This window comes from Myripristis murdjan, chromosome 12, assembly GCF_902150065.1.
Source record: "Myripristis murdjan chromosome 12, fMyrMur1.1, whole genome shotgun sequence".
NCBI classification, from domain to species: domain Eukaryota; kingdom Metazoa; phylum Chordata; class Actinopteri; order Holocentriformes; family Holocentridae; genus Myripristis; species Myripristis murdjan.
Window position 1 is genome coordinate 12,310,870 of NC_043991.1, and position 22,434 is coordinate 12,333,303.

Here is a 22,434-nt window from a genome sequence, read left to right on the forward strand (position 1 = left end):
TGAGTTCACAGCAACCTCTCAGTGGGAAGAGTAATCACTTTTCCATCTCAGGTCTGACTCGGAAAACCCTGATATATAAGAAGCTGACAGATTCACAGCGAAAATGAAGTGCTGATATAGAAAATGCGCAACGCTTGAAACTGTAAGTTAACTTCAAAATCATGGATGGAGCATCAACACAGCTGGCTCTGCAGAGGTCCAAATAAATGCCTGTGCATGCGGCACCAGGCTCCTCTAAAGTTATTTGTTTTACACCCTCGTTCAACCTTTTATTGCATGCCAGCGGAAGCTCAGGGGACGGGGAAATAATCCGTATGTCCTTAGCTGCTTGGGTTACAGACGAGACAATGCGTTTCACAGCCGCTGCGTCTGACAGCAGCTCTTTTCCCATCACACCTTGTCCCAGTCTGCCTGCTTTGCATGTGTGTGTGTGCGTGCGTGTGTTAGCGACAGATGAAAAGACCAACAGACAGCAGGTGTACGTGCACATATCTGTCTATTCGTGTGTGTGTGTGTGTGGGAATGTGTTTGTGCCGTGTGTTGAATGCCTGTCGGTGTATTTTCTGGTGTCTGTGTTTGTTACATTTCCACGGTCACACATGACTGATTGCAGCCTCAGAACTACTCATGTGTGGGTCCCTTGGTACCTACCAGTGCTTGGAAAACACATGCCATTCTTTCACAGTCAAATAGCCGACACTGGGAGCACACGACCATGGAAAAATCATTCTCGGATTTCAGTGAACCTCTGTGGTGACGGGGAAACAGCCTAGAGTCCTACTTGGAGTTTTGGGTCCTTTGATCGCTGGCTCAGCGCTGGAAATAACGCTGGAAGCAGCAGCATTGTGCAGTGAAATCATACTAGCACTCCATTTAGCTACCCAGCAGCAACAGCTTGGCGGGCCAGCCTGAATCTTTTTTTCAAGTGTTAGATGATTGATAGCTCTGTGGCAGCGGCTTAACACTGCAGATATTCACTCGGGGAAAAAAAAAAAAAAAGAATACACACACTATTCATATTTTTTTCCCAATGCCAATAACTGTGCTGTTTTGTAATATCCAAATAAATTGTATGTCAAAATTAGTTATGTTCTTAGAGCTCAGCATTTGGGATATTCACATTGAATAAGTCATTTTACCCCAAAGTCAAACCTGCCTTGCTCGGCTCTACAATGACAATTTCCATCAGTCAGTGTTTGTATTACAAAATAATGTAACAGTTCAGTTCCAGTTGGCTGCAGCTGGTATTGCTATGGCCGCTGCATCCAAAGAAAACTTAATATTTTACAAAAGAGGACAGCACTTTCAATCTTCACTCTCAATCGATCTTAAAAATTAGAGCGCTATCGAGAGCTGAATACTGATGTTTTACAAAATAAATAAATAAGTAAATGAATAATACACTTGCCAGCTCTTTCTCAATTCATGTTTAATGCTTAGTGGTCTGTCCCTTGCCAGCACAGTTAAGAAAAAAAAAAAAAGGCTACATGTTATGTGTTGTGTCAGGAATGTTTCCAACTTCTGAAAACAAGTGATGCCACAATTACAGAATTATTGGCAAGACAAAATTAAGACAATTTTGGCAGTTCTGAATAATAGCAGGTAACCATAGCTGGTGAAATGACACTTGTTTTTCAACAGCAGCAAAATCAAAAGTCACCATTCATCAGTTCTCACTTGAGAATGGAGTGGAAATGATGTTTGGTCATTCAACGTGAACATCAGGCTAAATATCAAGTGTACGTATACTGTAATCAGGATGTCATGAAATGTTATGTTATTTAATTGATATTGTACATCCTCTAGATGAAGGATAGACTCACTGTTAGACCATCCTGCTGACCTTACTGAAGTTTCATTCTAAATTATATGAAAAATATGGCACTGTACTCAAGATGAAGTAATTCATGGCACAAAATATAAATAACTATCCTTAAAACTAACAGCTTTAAGGACAGCATGTAACTCAGTTCCTTGGTTGAGAAAATGCTGACACTTTAATACGTTGAATCCACTAGATATTGAATAATAAACTTGGAGTATTGATCGTTTCCCCATAAAACTGATATACAGTAGTTTGAAAATGAACTCATCTTGAGTTTCAACATTAACGCGTGTAATTCTCAGCATTCTGTTTAATTCAACTTGGCACTTAAAATTGTACCACTTAAAACAACGTTTTGACCGAGCCCGGGTTCTGCACCAAAATGATGATAGTGGATTTTTTTTTTTTTTTTTTCCCCATCACCTTCTTGGATAATTGGAGCTATCATTACTTTTTATCGCGAGCGAGACATGTTTAGTTCCTGTCAAGAGTTTTCAAAGTTCCTCCACCACTTCAGTTTCTCTGTCAAGGTCACGGTATATTTGCAGAGAGCGCCCGTGATGAAGGCAGTAATTTAGGTTGATATTATCTTGGAGCCCAGGAATATTGTCATATATTACAGTCCATTAATTAAGGCGGTCACTTCTCTATCCGTCCTGCTCTCCACTTCTCTCCCCTGACACTCTCGTCTTCCCTATCTCCCTTTTATCCACATATCACTCAGTTTCTCTCTCTCTCTCTCTCTCTCTCTCTCTCTCTCTCTCTCTCTCTCTCTCTCTCTCTCTCTCTCTCCTTCTATCAGTCTCTCTCGTCCTCTCCCTCTTCCTCCCTGGTAACTCCCTTTGTTTTTCTCTCTCCTCTTTTCTCCCATTTTCTCTTTCTCCTTTGCTTCCATTGTTCTTCCTGCCTCCCATCTGTCTTTCCTATCGCCCTTTCTTTTTTTCCCCTTTCTCTCTCTTTTTTTTTTCTCTATCTCTTTCTCCAACCCCATTTGCTTTAATAAATGAGCAGCCTGGTATTAGCGCTGACCTTCAGTGTGGCTCTTAGGGAAGGCTTAGGGCGATGTTAGCCATGTTATTAGCCAATAAGAGTAGGACTGACAGGGAGGTTTCTCCAGGCTTATGTGAGATTATCATTATATATAGTTATTCCACAGGGGTACCGGATAAAATATTTATCATTTGCACAATATAAATGTAGAAAAAATAATTAGATCCCTCTCTTCAAATGTCAAGGTGCAAACTTTGACATTGTAACTCATAAAACACATTAATACTTTTGTTGTTGGTTTGTCTACAGTTTTCACTCAAAAAACTTTTTTTAAAAAAACACATTCGCTTTGGAATAGGTGGAATATTCACCCACATCTCAGTACTGAAGGCATCCTGCTTGTCTCTACTAATTTCTATGCAACTTCAGTCTATTGTCAGCTAATCCAACCAAACACATCAAATGGCAATCAAAACAAAACAAAACAAAAAAAAAAAAAAAAAAAACAGAATTACTGACAGATTTTGCACCACTGGGATGTTTTGATACATCAACATGGGGGGCAGAGCAGAGGACAAAACATGCCAGCAAAGGCTTTGCTCGTAGTGACTCGACTTATCAGGAAAACGAAGTAACATGGACTATAAAGTATAAAGAAAACCAAGAAATCCCACAGTTACCCCGCACGTTACCAGGTTTGCTCCAGTTTGTTTAAGGCTTATAATGTGTGGCTCAATAAAATGTCAGTTGGTTTGTAGGTCTGTTCATTATTCAGGTCATGTGATGGGAGCTTGGGGTATTCCACTTGTGAGACTGTTAAGTTTCACTTTTAGCAGGGAGAAGTATTCACAAGTTTATTTTATTTATTTATTTATTTATTTTCTACTGTAGCGCCCAACAATGGTAGGATACATTTTTCAGTTTAAAAAAAAAAAAGTAGCCTGTTTCTGCAAAGATACACCTTCACAATCAAAGAGACATTTTCTCAAGGGCAGAGAGAGAGAGATGCAGAAAGACACACTGCTGCTTATAGCATTATGATAGTGTTCTTATAGTGTTTCTATTGTTGCTCAGCAGCATTACTGCTGTTGAAAATATGCCTCTCAGATATTGCCATCACTACAAGACAAATTGTAGGGGAAAACAGTGAATCATCATGTGGATTTTCTTTGTTTAAAAGATAATACAGTAATATAGTAGATACAAAATTGGTTAAACTAACCATTTTGGTACCAAAAATGCATACGTACTGTCAGATCCTATGCACTTCGTAAGAGTGATTCTGTTGTCATTTGCTCAACCTCCATGTAGTGTATAGATCATATTTATATGCAACGCACTAAAGAGAGTTGTGTGAAGGAAAGGCCAGTTATTTGTTATTTCACATGTTATCAGCAACATAAGGCAAGCGCGGTGTTTCCATATTTCAGTTTTTCTGGGAAGAATTTACTCAGGTGTGAACAACTGGAGCTGAACTCATCACATTCATGCCAACACACTACATGGATACAGTGAAACACACACCTTCGCACACAGCGAATGCATCGAACACACATGTTCAATTCTGTTTCTTTCATTTTCAAACAGAAACACAGCCGGTGACAGCTGGTTGGGTTTGTGTAACAGGACTCCGTTGTGACTCCTAAGCCTATCAGCGCTGATTGAGAACAAGACAAATATGGATTTTTACTCAACAGGAGACGCTTTTGTGCCTGTCTGTGTGCGTGTGCATGTGTGTGTGTGTGTGTGTGTGTTTATGTGTGTGTACACTGTATGTTTGAACCATCCATTGCACAGTCTCCCAATCCACCATTTTCACATGCGGTGGAAAAAGAAATAGCAGCTCCTGATAGTTAAAAGCAGGACATGAATTATTTTTATATTTAACCCTATAAAGCCTGAACTATGAAAGAATTGGCAGAAAATTCCAATTTTTTGAAATTGAACCCTTTATTTAGTCCTATAACAAAATATATATAAAAAAAGAAACATCAAAAAATATGTTATTACACGACCTTTCTGGTGTATGATATATGATATGTACTTGAAGTGCCAGTGGTATGGTCCAGGGTTAACAGGGGAAGTGTTCAAAGGTATACAACAGTATTTTGGTCAAGTAGTGATTAAACTGAAAATGAAAAACGGAATTGAAAATGTGTATTATATGATACAAATGGCTTTTTAGGGTTAATTGTACAAGCATCTCTCCATTTTCCTGCACAGAGCTCGCAGACATGGCCGCATATCTTTTAGGATTACTTACCATTAAGGTTGTGGGTGTCCATAATCTGAAACTCACTTAGCAAAATCCCTCCCAAGCCATTTTCAATGAGACCAAGTGGCAAACATGCACAGGGGATTGTTGGAGTAAAAGCGGTGGAAGCCAGTTTGCATCCACTATGGGACAAGACAAATCGGTTTTAGCACTGCCGAAACTTTGCTTCCAAATAAACATGGCCAAAACTAATAATTTCTGTTTACTTTCCCATCGCTTTATTACCCGTCTCTCCTTCAATAATGTGATTAAAAATAAACAAGCTTTTAGCGGGAGTAAGTTGGCAATAATTGTTGGCATTTCTGGTGAGTTTTTAATTAGAGGAACTTGCTGATGGCTTGCCAAGTGATCAACTAACTACCTCAGCTAATAATCAGTTTTGCTCGATTTGATGTCATGGTTCATGTTTACTTTTGGCATATCTGATTTATTCAATAGAGACAGTAGAGAGAGACAGGAAAGGCAGGAGAGAGAGGGGATGACATGCAGCAAAGATACTATTAATATCTTTTTTATCAGCAATTTAGGTTGTCAGTTTTGTTGAAATGATCATTGACAGCGGAAGTGGCCGAAGGTTGCTTCCAGAGAGGCAAAGATGTAATTACCGTCTTTGAGAAAGCAGTGAGAGGACGGTGGTTGGCTTCTGTTCTCCACAGTAAGCAGGGACCTTCTGTATGGATGTTTGACTCTGTGTGGAGGACGAAGCTCGGGACTGAGGTTAGACCGAACCGTGTAGCTACAGATAAAGAGAAGAAGCAGGAAGCTGTCAGAAATTGGCAGCCAATCTCACCACTTCTCTTCCTCCAGTGCTTACTGTTTTCCTCTCTCAGCTACGACACATACAGCTGTTTCTTATCAATGCAGTGCTATCCAGCTGTCTTCTCTCTCTCTCTCTCTCTCTCTCTCTCTCTCTTTCTCTCTCTCTCTCTGTCTAGCTGACCCTGAGGAATCCCGCACCCATTCCTAGTTTCACGACCTCTCCCATCCAGGCTTGTAAAATATTAACTACCTCGCTCTCTCTCAACTCTTCCTCCCTCCTGCGCTCGCCCGCTCTTTCCTCTCCATCCCCTAATAACTCTCCATCTTTCTCTTTCCATCCTTCTCTCCTCATCATTCTTTCCTCTCCCTTTTCTCCTTTTTCTTCCCCCCTCTTCCTCTGCTTTTCACTCCTTCTCATCTTCCCCTCAGCGCCGCACACCCCAGGATATAGACATCTAAATGTGAAGTATCAATTAACCCTCTCGCCTGCAAATCTTTCTCTTTTCCTCTAGTGGCTTCCGCAAGCCAGATGATGAAGGCAATGATTACACTCACACACATACACACTCACTCACACACACACACACACACACACACACACAAGCAAGCACGCACATATACACTGTCAGACCCTGTGTAACTGCCTGTGCAGTGGGACTGAGATAAGATGGCTGGAAACAGGAAGTGGATTTATTTGAGCCTTGGTGCCCTGACACACACACACACACACACACACACACACACACACACAGCTGCAGCTGCCACAGTGCTCAGATGAAAGGAGAGGGAAATGCTAAGAGAGAGACTTAGAGACAAAGAGAGAGTGAGTGAATGTTAATCTCTCTGTGGGAAAGAGAGACAGGAGAGGATAAAGTGATAACTTAATGCCAAGATGTTTGCAGAGGAAGTGTGTGTGACTGTGTGTGAGTGTGTGTGTGACTCTGCGCAGGTGTTTGGGGTGCACAAGTGTATATCCGTGCATGCATGTTTGCATGTTTGTTTATGTTATGACCGTGTGGCCTGAGTGTGCGAGCGTACATATGTGCCTCCATCTGATCTGTTTATCTCTCGGTATTAATACGTGCACAACCGTGAAAATGTCAACACCAGTTTACTGCCGATACTTATTATGTCATACACCAGTTAATCGGATCCTCTGTCTCATAAATCACTGGGAGGATGTCGCATTTTGCTGAGTCATGCCTCACAGAGGCATTTCGGAAACCTGGCTAACCAGCTGAGCCTCATGCTGACCGAGGCAAAAATACGTATCTGGGTGTGATTATAAAAAAATAACTATGATTAAAAAAAAAAAAAAAAAACTTTGCAAACTTCATCGCTGTTCAAAGATGAGGCAGTGAACCCTTTAAACCTGGACTAAGCTTTATGAATAAATAACTTCAATTTCAATTTTCAAATAACGGATATGATTACCCACACATGGTTTTTAATTAGGAATGCAAAATTTTGGGTTTGGACCTTTTTCAGCCATTTCATCCCCAAATATAACGTGCAAGTCAAGTTGTTATATATTGTAGTATAATGCACATATTTTCACATTTTTTCTTATTTTTATATTTTCTCATAATTTCACTTATGCTTATATATATTCTGCGCAGAATGTGAGCAACTGCAGCTTGACCCAGTTTCCTGTCGGGGATCAATAAAGTATTTCTAATTCTGAGTCTGAAGCCACATGCTCGTCTTTGTTTTACCTACACACCTGTCGGAAATCCTCCTATCCGCTTGTGCGACACACTTTTAATTACCTGAATGACAAAGTGACAGAAAATGTTTTTATATGTATCAAGAAGAAGAGCAAAAATTTAAAAAAAAAAGGGAGCGTGTCTCCTCGGAAAATAAGATGTATCATCTCTGATCTTCGCCGTTATGCTGAGTGCTTTTTATTTCTCTGTATCAGTATCAGCCGCCCGAGCTACATCAGCATGTGCAGCCACCAAGTGAAGAAATTTGATCTTCTAAACCCAAACTGATAATTCTCCCGGGCTGTATCTCCATGTGTCAGCCAATCCAATATTTTACTGTTGGACTTTCAAAAGGCAAAGCTCCCCTCAGGCATACCAATGTGATGCACCGATATATTTTCTAGAGAGTTACAGTTCAGCTTGGAAAGAGACACGGTCTCACTCTCAGTCTCATGTACATGCCTGTGAATCTTCAAGGAGGGACACACACTTGCAGAAATAGGCACTGACACCCCCCCCCACACACACACACACACACACATACACACACATACACACACACACGTATAGGCTATTCAGCCGTGCGCCGTCACACTCACACACATTTTCATGCACATACACAAACTCAAGGAATGTAACAATATGAGATGGTAAATCAGAATGCCATCACTGAACTCCAATTTCATTTCACGCTGTTCCTGTGGAGTTGGATCATAACTTACAGCTGGTTACACACACACACACGAGCACGTGCGCACACACACACACACACACACACACACACACACTCAGTCACAAGTACAGTCAAAGATGCAAACGGATAGAAATGGGCACACTCTTGTACACGTGACAAGCATAAAGAGCCCACCAACACACATGCGCGCGCACACACACACACACACACACACACACACACACACACACACACACAGCTGGTTCTCCATAATCATGATTCATCAGTATTCCAATCTACATATCTAATCAGATAATGAGACAGTTGGCATGGTATTTCCATGAGTGATCTTCAAGTGTCTCTGTGTGTGTGTGTGTGTGTGTGTGTGTGTGTGTGTATGTGTGTGTGTGTTTCATATATTCTGTGTGTGTGTATGTATGTAAGCCGTTGTACATTTGCGTGCATTGACGTTGCCGTTGTTGAAGTCCCTGAGCTGCTGTGATTCAAACTGTCCTCTCATTTTATCAGAATTGACAAGAATAATGTTGTGTGTGTGTGTGTGTGTGTGTGTGACACATTAGTTTCCCTTTTCTCTGTACAGTTTTGCTCTGTTGTTGTTAGTTAGCGTCATCCCAGTTGCTGGGATAGAACGTTGGCATTTTACATGTTGGCAAACCAAAAAATATATTGAAATGTCAGTGTTTCTGAAACAACAACAACAACAACAAAAAACATATCAACATTTAGACTGATAGCCAATGCGGCTGATCCTGCATCAACATCATGTTGTGTGGCTAACATTAGCTCGTTAGTTACTTTAGCCACTTCTGTTTGCTTTGCTAGCTTCGTTAGCCACCAAAACTACTTGGTTTTGGTTAGGAAAAGGCCATGGATAATGCTACAAAATGTTAGCTGATATTAGTTCCCTAACGGTAGCTTGAAAAATACTGAATGTCAGTGAGTCAACACTAGGAAGTCCTCTTTTGCTGCAGATGAACACACGTATAACTTCCTTCACTGATTTTGAAAATCTAACAACACCGGATTGTACAGTGGCTGTCAAAAACTTTAATTTTTCGGCACTAAAACTTAAAATAAAATGAAAAAAAAAAAAAAAAGCTTTCTTATGATAGGAAAACTTAACTACTTAAACTACTTTTGACTCATAAAACTGTCAAAATGTGGGCAGAAGAAACGTCGTCCACACAGCTTTCAGCTCTGAACATGAAGGAAGCGACTGCCCAGTAGCCTTCATGCCTCTGATATTGATCAATCCAAATCCATTTTACTGTCATTGATTCTCCAGCCTCTATTGGTTAACTTAATGAGGCAGCTGTGAATTTGTGGTTCACAGACTCAAGAACAGTGTTCGCAGGAGAACATCAGACAAAAGGGGGACAACTAACCCACTACACATTGTGAGGGAGTGTGTGTGTGTGTGTGTGTGTGTGTGTGTGTGTCAGGATATTAAATTTAAGCGTCAACTTATTGCTGCATTAATTTAGGGAGAAGTGTTTTAGTTTTTGTAGCTCTAATCGCTCCACATTCAGTGCATCAGATTTTGTGAGCTTCTTGTGTGACTCGTGATTTGTGTGTAAAACTTTATTTTGCAAATAAATGTGATGCCGTAAAAAAAGCACAATATTTCACTCTGCATGTAGAGGTATAAAAGTGTAAAGTCTTACAACATGGTAATACAAAATAGATTTTCCTTAAGTACAGTATGAGCGTGAAGTGTACCTCCTCTCCTCCAGAGTGGTTTGACCTTAACTGATCTTTCTAACCGGATGAGTGTTAATCACTTTGCAAAGTAAGAGAGGCTGAAAATGTGAATGTACTCTCCATTCCATCAGTGAAAACAACTGACTATAATAATAATAGTAATAAATACAGCGGCTGCCTCTGTGTCTCTCTCCCGCCTCCTCTCCCTTGCATTTTTTGTTCCCATTTTATAATCTCTAAGTTTTTTCCTGCCTTTGTCTGTTTCTATCACTTTTTTTGTCTCTCTCTCTCTCTCCTCCCACATTAAATCCACCCCCCTCTCTCTCACCTTTCCTCACCTCCAGAGATTATCAATCTTCACATTTGCGGCTTTAAAATGGGGCTTTGCATCACAGGGGCCAATAATAACAACCGTTTCATCAATCACTGACTAAAAAAAAATGCATATCAAAGTTTTTTTTTTTTTTTTTTCCATCCAAAATGGCTGCTTTGTGAAGTGAAACGAGCCTGGGCTTGTGGCGTCACACAGGGCTCTCCCCCTTTCTCTCTCTCTCTCTCTCTCTCTCTCTCTCTCTCTCTCTCTCTCTCTGCCAGTGTTATTGGCCTCTGCTGTTCTTATCTTGACCTTCACTGGCATGTTGAACACCCATGGGACAGAATCACAGGCACTTGCTTTTCTTCCTCTACCCCCCAGGGGCTGTGTGTGTGTGTGTGTGTGTGTGTGTGTGCATGTGTGTGTACATCTGCATGTACATGTGTATGTATTGATTGTAAGCAGCACTGAGGTCACTTGTCCTGTGCAGTATCACATTGTGTTTATCATGGCATTAAGCGAAGATAAGTGTGCGATTCAGTCGTTCTCTCTCTTTGTGAGTGCACACACACACACACACACACACACACAGAGAGAGAGAGAGAGAGAGACGTATAGATAGACAGATAGATAGATAGATGTAGAAGTATATGTAGAGATGTGTGTTTTTGTGTGTGTGTGTGTGTGTGTGTGTCTCCTCTCTTTTATTTGTTTTGTAAACAGCCCATGGACACACTGCTTTCCAGCTTATGGGTTTGGAGAGTTGGTGTTTTTTGTGTGTGTGTGTGTTTGTATGAATCTGTGTGTTTCTGTGCATCTCGGTGGTTGTGTGTGTGTGTGTGTGTGTGTGTGTGTGTGTGTGTATTCATTATTCTTTAAATAGCCCTTGGACACAGATATGTGCTCGCGATGCCCTGCAGGTCTTCGCACCAGTGACCCAGCAACATGACATTACATTGGCTCTTTATGCTAATGCTCTTCTCTGGGAAATCATCACAAGGCAGGAGGAGCTGTGCCGTCCCCCCAGCGCCCCGCACACTCCCCTCCGTCTGCACCAACATAAACTTTCTCTTTAATGGTGGAAAACTAGCTGGGCTTTCCCATTAACACCACTGACTTTCGCCCTGAATCATAAAGGTTATGTTCACACCTCAGGCCTGAATGCTCAATTTCAAATTAATGCTCATATCATTTTTTTTAAATTGTTATTATTATCATTTAGCAGTATTATTATTATCTTTGATCACTGCTCATATGTATGCTAAGGTATGTGTGTATGTCTCCTGACATACCAATCAAGTTGGCTGTTTGTCTTTCCTTACATTGTTGTGTTCTATTCACTTCATTTCTTAATTTCTTAAACATCATATTCACTCATCACTACACTGTACATATTCTTTGCTATACATATTTTTCTCTCATTCTTATATATAGATACATATAGATGTCCATGCAGCTTTTTGCGGTTCACATTGATTAGAAAGGATCAGATCTTAGTTGCATAAAAGGAATAAAGCAGTGTAAACATATAGCCTTAGATTCTGTTTACTTTTACACTTCGTCACCCTATTTTGTCTTTTTGTTGTCATATTTATGCAGAAGTGACATGCACTTTTCTAATCACTCTTGAAAAAAATGTGATTTTTAATTTGTTATGATTCTTATTTTTAGCACTTTGATTTTAATCATTTCTGCTCTCTGGGCAAATACACAAAACACACTCCCTCACACAAACCAGACCATTATGGTTTGCTGTGCTACTAAAATAGTCGCACATTGTGCACACGGCGGTGCGGCCGTGTCACCTGTCATCAACATAAATGAGTTAAACAGCAAGTAAAGATTGTAAAAATCTGAGGATAGCGGTTTCTGAAGGACACTGATTATATTCAGTCCAATTTGGTGGGAATAATACTGCTTTAACGCGGCTTACGATGCCCTATCTATTACCAGGAGGTCAATAGTACTTGCACTGAATGTCATTATGGTTATTAGGCTCGCTTGTCTGTATGATGATGAGGCATGAGGACATTATGCAAGGCAGCATAGTGTGTGTGTGTGTCTCTGTGTGTGTATGCATGAACATGCAGAGAAGAGTGTATTCACAGGTGTATGTGCTTGTGTTTCCACTGTTTCCATCAGTTGCATTATGCATGCGTGGCTTCTGTGCAGAATACTCATGATCAATGATACAACACTGATGAATGTGGAAACATCAGCAGAATTCAGACGGAGTGAGAGGCAGTGTTTCAAGGTGAGACAGGCAGAGGAAAGAGAGAGAGAGAGACAGAGAGAGAGAGAGAGACAGAGAGCGGTACACACTGGGAAAGACAGAAAGAGAATGAGATAAGCTGAGACTTACAGACACGGGCAGACAGAGTGAGAATAACTATCAGAACGATAAAGAGAAAGACAGACACTGGGAGAGGCAGAGGCAGAGACGCACAGACACACCGTGTCAGAGTGAAAGACAGGAGCGGCTAGATTAAAGTGTGACAAAGGTAAGGGCAAGACTGCTGGAGCAGAGCAGAGAATGAACTGGGGGAGCAATCGCACCTGTCTGAGCCACGGTGTTCACACTGTCCAATTACAAGTGAATCAGCGCTCGTAAACAATGGTTTTATGGTCTCTCGAGCAGACTGTTAATTGGACAAAGTTTTGCTCCTCTGTCATCCCGTCAGGTCAGAGATTCGGGGTCGGAGGAGTCCAAACAACAAAACATATCCAAACATCCAAGTTAAGAATTTTCTTTAATCAAGAGACATTTTTTCCACTTGTTTTAAGAAAAAAAGATTTTAGACATCAAGACATCAATCCTCAGCCGTTCCAAGTTCAAATCCAAGCAAGAGCACTGTTCATATTTAGGTAGTTAACATTGGCAAGTATTTTAGTGGCTAACATATTAGAGACAGACTGTGGGTCATATCAGAAGGTTGAAACTAACAGCCTATGTGCGCGCATGAATTGGAGGACTTATTTGGAAAAAGAGTAGACAGGAGAGAAATGTATAGAGAGGATCAAAGAGAGAAGAAGAAGTATATGCAGCTACATGAAATAAAGCCAGAGAACAAGTGAGCAAGAAGAGAACAGGAGAAGTTTAAGTTCAAAGCAGGCCAAGGAAGGAGGCAGATGGCAGGGAGGAGAACAAGGAGACAGGGGTGGAGGGAGAGAGAAGAAAAGAGATTGAGGCTGCTGCAGAGAGAGGAAGAAGAGGAGGAGGAGGAGGAGGAGGAGGAGGAGAGCGAGAGAGTGTGAGACTTTGGGAAGACGAGAAGAAGTTAAAGGGCGAGGACAGAGATGAAAAATAAACGCAAAGGCAAAGAAGACAAAGGGATAAGTGGAGAGGAAGATAAAGATGCAACCAAAGAGGATAAGAAGGATGAGGGGTCGGGAGACGAGGTCGGAGTCAGCTCTGTGCAGACGCTCTCAGGGGCACGGATGAGAAAAAGCTGCAAAAAGGTCACTTCAGCAAAATATTCTAAGGGGCATGCTCCCCTTGAAAAGAGATTTATTGGAAAACTGCTTATAAATACTCCTTTCTGATGACTTTTGGAGGAGAAGGATTATGATTTCCCATCCTTACCTTGATAACAGCTTAATGCCACCTCGAGGCGGTCAGAGGAATTTTAGGCAGGGTCGTCTCGAGTTATTAATTTTTTTGAATAATATCTCCTTTCATCTGGATGAAACATGAGATAGAATAACGCGGGAGAGCAAATGCAGTGGAATTGTAGACGTTTTGTGCGAAACTCAACACAAGTGTTCATTGACTAACAATGGCTGAGATTATTAGTCGCTGTCAGCATCACATCATCAGCATCACATTGACTAAGCTGATAATTATTAGTCATTCTCTTCTCTCCTGTCCTCTTCTCTCCTCTTCTCTGCTCTCCTCTTCTCGTCTTCACATCTGCAAAAAAAATGTCTTTAGCAAGTAAGTTTAGTCTCATATTCAATCTTGAAATCATGTTTCTCGAGGAAAACTTAACCTCGGCACCTAAAATCTTACAGAAGTAATACATAGCAACTATATCAAAGCAATACAGAAATAGCAAATTATATTAAATATGTAATAGGTCATTATATTAATGATGTATGACGACAAAAACAACAAGCTATTCTTCTTTTCTTTTACCTTTTGTCCTCTTCTCTCATACATCTCATCTGTCTCTTTCTGTCGAGCACAAGGACAGAGACCGTGAGCATCAAAGCTAACATCAAAGTCAAAGTGTATGGCTCTTCCTAAATGCTAATAACTTTGTAAATAAAGTCACACATCAGTTCAAAGTGACTTGAGAGAGGACAAGATGAAAGGAGATTGGCATTTTCATCTCCGGCTGGTGACATGCACATGCACATGTGCATTATTATCTTGACTTTGATTCAGCGAAAGGGGTGAGAAAGCAAGAGAGCGGACCAGAAAATGATTTTTTATTTTTTTTAAAGAGTGTAAATGCAAAAACAGAGAGGATTAGAGATGAGAGAGATAGGAAGAACAGAGAGTGAGAGCCGGGGAGGTTGGGGGAATGAACGACAGGCACAGAGAACAAACAGTGTCAGGTTAATGTTAATGGGGACAGGGATCTTGTCATATTAAAAATAGATGACTCTCTGTTATGGGGTATGAAATATACATGAAACACTGGGTTGACATCTGTATCAGCTGTGTAGGGAGGCACGTCAGAGGGGAAGGAGGGAAGCAAGCTAAGAGTGAAAGAAAGAGGCAGAAAAGAAAGAATGAAGAAAAAGACGAGGGGGTGAAAGGAAGACAGGTGATCAAGAGAGCAAGACGAGGCTCTTGACGGCATTTGATCCCAGGGCAGCGGGGGCACGTGTTTCCTTCAAAAAGGAGGGCTTTTCCTCGACAGGGATCAATATTTTATTGTTGTTTTCTGTTGTGCTGTTGATCCTCAGAGTTGAAGCGTTAATCTGAGGTCTTGACTCCCTGTGATCATGACAGATCCCATGAGACTTATCACCCGAGTGTTGCTAGTAATCCCGGTATCTTGAGTAAAACTCCCATTAGGCCCACATACATCCATTCAACCTCGGGGTCACGGTACAACGTTTTGACCCAAGAGACAGAAACAGTTTTCGAGTTTGCAGCGCTTGGATTGAAAAATAGGATCAAATCACCATAAATAAGACAGGACGTTTGAACACAACCGATGTGGGACATTCTTGAAATGGAAATTACACAAAAATTGCTGAATTAAACAATGAGCCAAATGGTAACATTTCCATGAATTTTCCCCTCTGGCCGTTACAGTTTTACTTTTAAGAGTTTGTTAATAATGCTACCATGCAGATCATGTCATTTGCAACCAGTAACAGAGTGTGAATGAAGAGCGGTGATTTCAGAGGCAGAGCAACCCGCGGTGATCATTAACGCTTTGATTTTTCGTCTCTGTCCGTTTCTAGTCGGGAGGATCCAGTATGAGCGCATGGGCAGCGACGTCACCATGCAGTGCGGCTCCCTGGACAACGACGCCTCAGTGTCATGGAAAGTAAACGGGACGGACATTAAGGCACGGCACCGCCTAGAAGGTCCCAGACTGCTGCTGACCCAAGTGGACCTGGGCCACAACGGACTCTACAGCTGCTTCCAGAACCCACACGGAGAGAGACGCGACACCATCAACCTCCGCATCGGCAGTAAGTAGCGACACAGCCGTCCGCCGAATGTTTCTTTCGCATACAGTGTGATGAAACTTTGAGTGTCTTCATGAGGAGATGGAAAGCATGCACAGCTAACTTCAATTTAAATAGGTTCTGGGGGGAAAATCCCACAGGAGAATATTACTAAGAATTAAGAGGGATCCAGCTTTGTCCTTTAAATGTAGATCAGTATGCATTGAGTATGAAAATTAACATGAAAATAGAATATACAGAAACAATTGCTTTACCGTACCAACACAAAAAATGGGAAATATTCAATATTGAAAAAGATACAGAGAAAAAAAAGAGGATGTAGGAAGCCTCATATTCGCACTCACTTGTCCAGAGCAGGCTACAGAAAGTGGTATTTGCAGTTGAAATACAATGGCCTCCTGACATTTCACATTGCATTTAAGACATTTAGTTGGTGCTCTTTCCCTTGGCAACATATATTGAGTGCAACTGTGGAATACGCTTCAGTTTCTGCATCACAAATCTTAAAAACAACCCAACGCAAGAGTCCGAGCCACGGTGTCCTCCAATGAACCGAGGATATATGACACAGCTGCAACAAAGGACAGGAAAAAAGACGTTAGGAGCGAGGCAAGCTTTCCTGTTCAAAGACTGCTGTTTCTATAATGACTTCTGCTATTAGATCGATAGACAATTAGAGGTGGAACAAGCAGTACATTGTAACGCCATGTGCTTTAAGTATAGCCAAGAACTCTGTTAGTTACGTGACAAGTACTTTGATATGATCAGAAACTTGGAGATAGGAATCTTGCCTTTGTTTACCCATTCATTTATTTGGACTGGGTACACTTTGCTCTTTTCCTGTTACATATTTCTTCACGTTAATTACAAGCATTAACATCTGGAAGCTACCCAGCACATCCAGCTTCTCTGCTGCATTCAGCTCCATTGTGGCAGTCGGAGCCCACGTGCCTGAGAAAGGCCGTGCTGCATGTAAGCGAGGAGGACTCTTTGCTTTTCACACCACAGAATTACTGCGACTTGACCAGCAACTGTGACTTTGCTGTAACTCGGAGTGCTTTTGTAATTTTTTTTATTAAAATGTGCTGATGAACAGAATTTGGGCTACGTAAAGAAACTCAACACGCGGAGGTTCAGCATGTTCCCGATTGTGACCGTGCGGTTCATCGAGTTCTTGAAGTCTGTGCATGTTTGTCGAATGCGACGGTGCGGTTCACAGTTCAAGTTCCAGGATGTCACCACGTGGTTGTGCACGCTCTGGCATACCTCCACCACTTATCTGACGCAACAGAGCTTGCATAGATTTACTCCATGTGTGAGGAGCTGACCACGGGTTCTTGTGACATTATTATGATGTGTTAACAATGCTGCAATGCTGTTACTCTGGCGTTATACAGAACATAATGACATAATATAATGAGTGAATTGCAAGCAGTCAGTTGCCAAAACCCAAGATGCTAGCTCATAAGATCAGCCATAAATCATAAGTGACTTTTCCTACATATTTTCTGCTGCTTGCACAGTAAAAGCACTTTATCTATACAAATACCCAGGTTAATGTAAAGCTGATCATATTTGAAGTGAGTGTTTCATTAATATTTTAAACGTTAATATAAAACTTAAATTGTCATCGTAACGGTTTTTGCAGTAGGACCAACTGGCAGCTGACAAGCTCTAATGATCAGTTGTTAAAATGACATTTGGTCGTTTTGCTGTTACCGCGGTGCATTTTAATAATGGCAGAAAAGCGAAATGAGTGTCAATTTAACGACGTGTCATGGTGGCCTGTGAGCTGGCAATGGTCTCCTTTGAGAACCATTACTCTGACACTGAAGGTTTTACACTCTGGGTCTACGCCTGATAATGGTGTCTTGACAGGACGGACTTGCGAATGATGAGTACCATTGAGGAGGTTTGACATGGAGACTGTATTTATCTTCATTTGAAAGTTTTAACTAAACAGTCTTAAGTGATCTGGTTCTTGTCTAATGAGGATAAATGCTGTGGCCAAGAAGAAAATCACCGTTTAATGATTTGATTTGATTTGATTTGATGGTGTTTGCCTTGCTTATTGAATCAGGACTTTGCTCATTTCAATATCAAACATATTTTACTGCAACATCTTGTTCATTTGACTTTTTTGTCCACCGTGGCTTACAGTGGTATCATTGTGCATTTATGTTTAGCATGGTTGGCCCCCGGTGGGAATGGAAACCACAGTGTTGGCGATGCTCTTGACCTGTTGACCCATACAGGCAAATGAGCCCTTATCCATGGCAGTATCAGAGCCTCACTGTAAACACTGAATTACCACTTTACCATTGCGTCAGGTGGCTGATAAAGAGTTCTTTATTCACAAATCTGCACTTGACGTTTTTATCATCATTCAAAATTAGAAAAACATCCTCTTGCTTAAAGAAAAAAATATTAGACCTCAGAATTAGGTTAGCACTGAATTTTCTCAATGATGATCTGAACCAGAGATTTAAAGGCAGGTTGAAATCAATGCAGTTAAAACACATGTAATTTTTTATCTTGCGTTTTTTTTTTTATGTATTTATTTATCTATTTATCTGGAAGGATTTCAGGTTTGATAGTGAAGGTACGCCTAGTTTTCTCACATGTGGCATAGCAAGTACAGTCTGGTGACCCGCCTGCCATTGATTAGACATTGTGTGCTGTTTTGCGCTATTTCCAGCAAACTGTCAACAAAGAGAAGCCAAAGCAAAGCAAACCAGTCCCGTGTAATTAAAATTAAAGAAGGGACATTACTCATCAACATTTTATTTTAGCCTGATGTTAAAAATAACACTTTTATACAAATGGTTGATGAATTAGACCCTGTGAAAGTGTGACGCTTTGGTTAATCTTATGGGCGATGATGAATTACTGAATACTGAATTAATACCAAATTAATGGCAGTGTTATGTTATGGTAGATTACGATGGCAGGGTGAATGATACAATATATAAATGGAGCAGAACGTGTGTGAGTGTGTGTAATAGAGAGAGAGAGAGAGAGAGAAGATGTGGAGAGAGACAAGGTCACAGTGTATAGTTTGTGTGTGTGTATGTGTGTGTGTGTGCATGTGTCATTTGTGCGTACAAGTGTGAGTGAATGTGTTTTTATGTGTTTGTCTGCCTTGCTTGATGGATGATACTCAGCTTACATGCATACAAGAATGTGTGTGTGTGTGTGTGTGTGTGTGTGTGTGTGCATGTTCAGCTTTTATATGTGTGTGTGTGTGTGTGTGTGTGTGTGTGTGTGTGTGTGTGTGTGTGTGTGTGTGTGTGTGTGTGTGTGTGTGCAACTTTGCAAGTGTGTCAGTTCATCAATGGTAATTTTATCTGCATCATTATGATACCTTGGTGGTCTGGACTGGTGTGTGTATGTGTGTGTGTGTGTGTGTGTGTCAGTTCATCAGTGGTCAATTACAAGGGTGTGAGAAAAATGCCTCCGTGGTCTAGCCTGGTGATGATTATTATCTCGATAACAGTTGGCGTTTTTATGGCGCGATCAAAGCGTGCACGGGGGCAACATAGAGTTTTTATTTTGTGTTCCCTATCACAGGAACTCACCGTCTCATATTCTGCCTCTTTGTTTCTCTCTTTGTCAAATTCAAATTAGCTCTGTTGGCAGGACAGGAGTCAGAAAATGAGCAGATTTTAAGCACACATACATTTGGCTATAGACACCAATAAATAATAATATCAACATCAGTCCGAAACATATATTGCAGAGCATATCTTCCCTAACAGGTTTCAGTAATCACATTTTGCAGATGATGTGTCACATGCGCTTTTTGAAGTAGTTTGATGTGGCTTTAAATGGTCAGGGATTTTTTTTTTTTTTTCTAAATGGGGTGTTTTCATTATTTCATCAAAGTAGGTCTTCCCCTCACATCGTTTCAGTCACAACGAAGCAGGAAGTGAGATTCTGTCTCAATCTCCTCCTGATGACATAGTAAACAGTGTTTGGCCTCCCTGTGCCGTCAGGTCTGACTGGGTTCACTCTCTCTGTACACTGTCAACATTTTTTGTTGGCTCTCCGTCTGTCGCTGTTCCTCATTGTGACTCAAAGTTTTGGGGCACTGCGGTTTTACCCATGACAAACTCTGTTGCAGTTTAAAAAATAAAAATCTTGGTGAAATTGAGCCGGGTTGTGTGCAAGTGAATGAGGAGAGAAGTGCTATTTTTATTTGTTTTTTTTTTTTTTTTTTTAATACATGCATAACCCCACATTTTGACCAAGTACTTTTAAAATGAAGACAAAATGACTAAATGAGCATCTCATCTAATTAACGCACACAGTTGATCTATAGTGTAATCGGTTTCTCAACAATGATTTGTCCCTTTTGCAAAAACCACTAAGAAGCCTAACATACAGGCTACGATCATGAGAAGGGTAGAAATAAGTTTTCAATGCATTTAAAAAAAAAAAAAAAATAGCACATTTGACAGCCTGCTGAATTGGCCGTCCATTAGTGAACAGTAGGGCAGGGTTTGAACTTCAGGCCGGTTAATCCAGTTGCCAGGAAAAAAAATTATTTCACACAAACCAAAGACACACTGGGACAAGTTTTGTGATGAAAATTGTGTGGCAAAATGTGTAAATGTTGATATTTTTGGTTCATAAGTGTTGACTTTTCATTGTATTTGTCGGCTTGCAGAAACGTAAAACAGCAATATTTTATTCTGGCTGTGGGTTTATAAGTTTATAAGTTAACCTCCTAGATTATTTTGCGAGTTGGTGGTTTTGTGATATAATTTTCTTGTTTTGAGATTATTTGGCTGAATTCGATTGTCTCTCTCATTCTGTCTGTATCTCACTGTATTTTCTGTCTAACCTCATTTGTCCCTGTTCTTTTCTTTGCTCCTTTATCGGTCCTTTCTTTCATATTCCCACTCGCTGCCTCTCTCTTTCTTTTTTGATATGTTGTTTCTCACTCTTTCCCGCCCTCTGTATTTGTCTCTCGACGTCTGTCTCTTCTTCTTTTTTTTTTTTTTCGCTCCATTAGTTAAGTGTCATCCACCAAACTTTACAACTCTGCGCAGCCCCGAGTCGTGTGCAGATACAGTGATAACGACACCATGACAGGCCACACTTGTCATGATTACCGTCATGATGATACTTTGATTTTATGCGGTGTTTATTCCTTACACTGGGGGCTTGTTATGTTTTACACAAATAGAAGTGCTATCAAGAGGATAGGGCAGGACCATCTGTCTCTGTGCTTCTTTAATTTTCTCATTCGGTCTCTCTGTCGCTCCCCCGTTTTTTTCTCCGTCTCTCACATTTGTTTCTTCTGCTGTCTAGCTTCCTTTTATATCTTGCCACTTTTTCCGTCACTCCTTATGCGCTTGCTCTCCCTCCTTATTTATTTCTCACCTGTTGTTCCCCATCTCAATCCCTCGCAGTCTCTCCCTGTGAATCCTTATGGACTCTCTCCCTCGCCAAATTGCGACTACCCTCTCCACAGACCCCCTCTCTCACCCTGTCCTTAGTTTGACCCCAACCAGCCGTCCCTTTTTTTCTCCCCCCCCATCTTTTCCTCCATCCTTACCTCCCTGCCAGCATTTTCTCCCGTTCTTTCTCTGCCAGTGCCCGTCTGTCTCTATCTCACGTCTCTTTCTCTTCTCTCCGTGTCTCTCCTCTGCTCTCCATCCTCTCCCTCTACGTCTTTCTGCTCTTCATACCCTTCCCTACCCTCCCTCCTTCTCCCATCCTCCCATCCCATTTCTCTCTCTCTCTCTCTCTCTCTGTCTCTTCAGCAGTCTTCTTCTTTCCTTTTTGTCCTCTCCCTCCCTCCGTCTCGATCTGTTTTGGCTCATGGTTTGGTGGCGGCATCTTGTTAGCACTGCAGCCTGCTGCGTGTTTACACTGGTTCACATTAAGAAGAGAAAATGTCACACCACGACCCCAGCCCCATCTGCGTGTGTGTGTGTGTGTGTGTGCGTACTCATGTGTTTGTGTGTAGGTGTGCTTGATCTATCATCACACCAAATTTATAGAGTGTTTGTGATCTTTCTCCAGGAGTGTGTCAACATGATGTCAGCCTGAGAAGACCACAGATGTCCTGTGTGTGTGTGTGTGTGTGTGTGTGTGTGTGTGTGTGTGTCTATAGTGCCGCTTTGATGCCTGGCTCTCTTCCTCTTTGCATTATCTCACCATTGTGTACACTTGAAGGCATGTTTACAAGTTCTATGTTTGTGTGTGTGTGTGTGTGTGTGTGTTTGCATATCTGTAATGTTTATTAAAGACCATGCATACACGTTTTAGCACAGTCATGCAACTATGAAATTATGTATGATTGTAATTGCCAGGATGTGTATGTATATGAATAGAGTGGAATGGAGGGCATATGTAATGTGTGTGTGTGTGTGTGTGTGTTCCAGTGTTGTGCTGCCACACACATGGCAGGATGTTATTTCCTTCCATATAGTGTTTTAAAATGCCTCTCTTCTCTGTAAGCAAACGTTGATGGCCCGCACAAACACACACTCACACTGTCAGCGGCAC

General features: G+C 41.2%; 1 protein-coding gene across 1 annotated transcript in view; it reads left to right on the forward strand.

Annotated features, from left to right (window-relative positions):
- The window catches only part of cntfr (ciliary neurotrophic factor receptor), a 260,246-nt gene that overhangs the window by 105,175 nt on the left and 132,637 nt on the right, over positions 1–22,434 (forward strand). Inside the window, exon 3 of the mRNA XM_030064630.1 lies at positions 15,685–15,918. Coding sequence (XP_029920490.1) covers positions 15,685–15,918 — 234 coding nt within the window. The remainder of the gene's footprint in view (positions 1–15,684; positions 15,919–22,434) is intronic.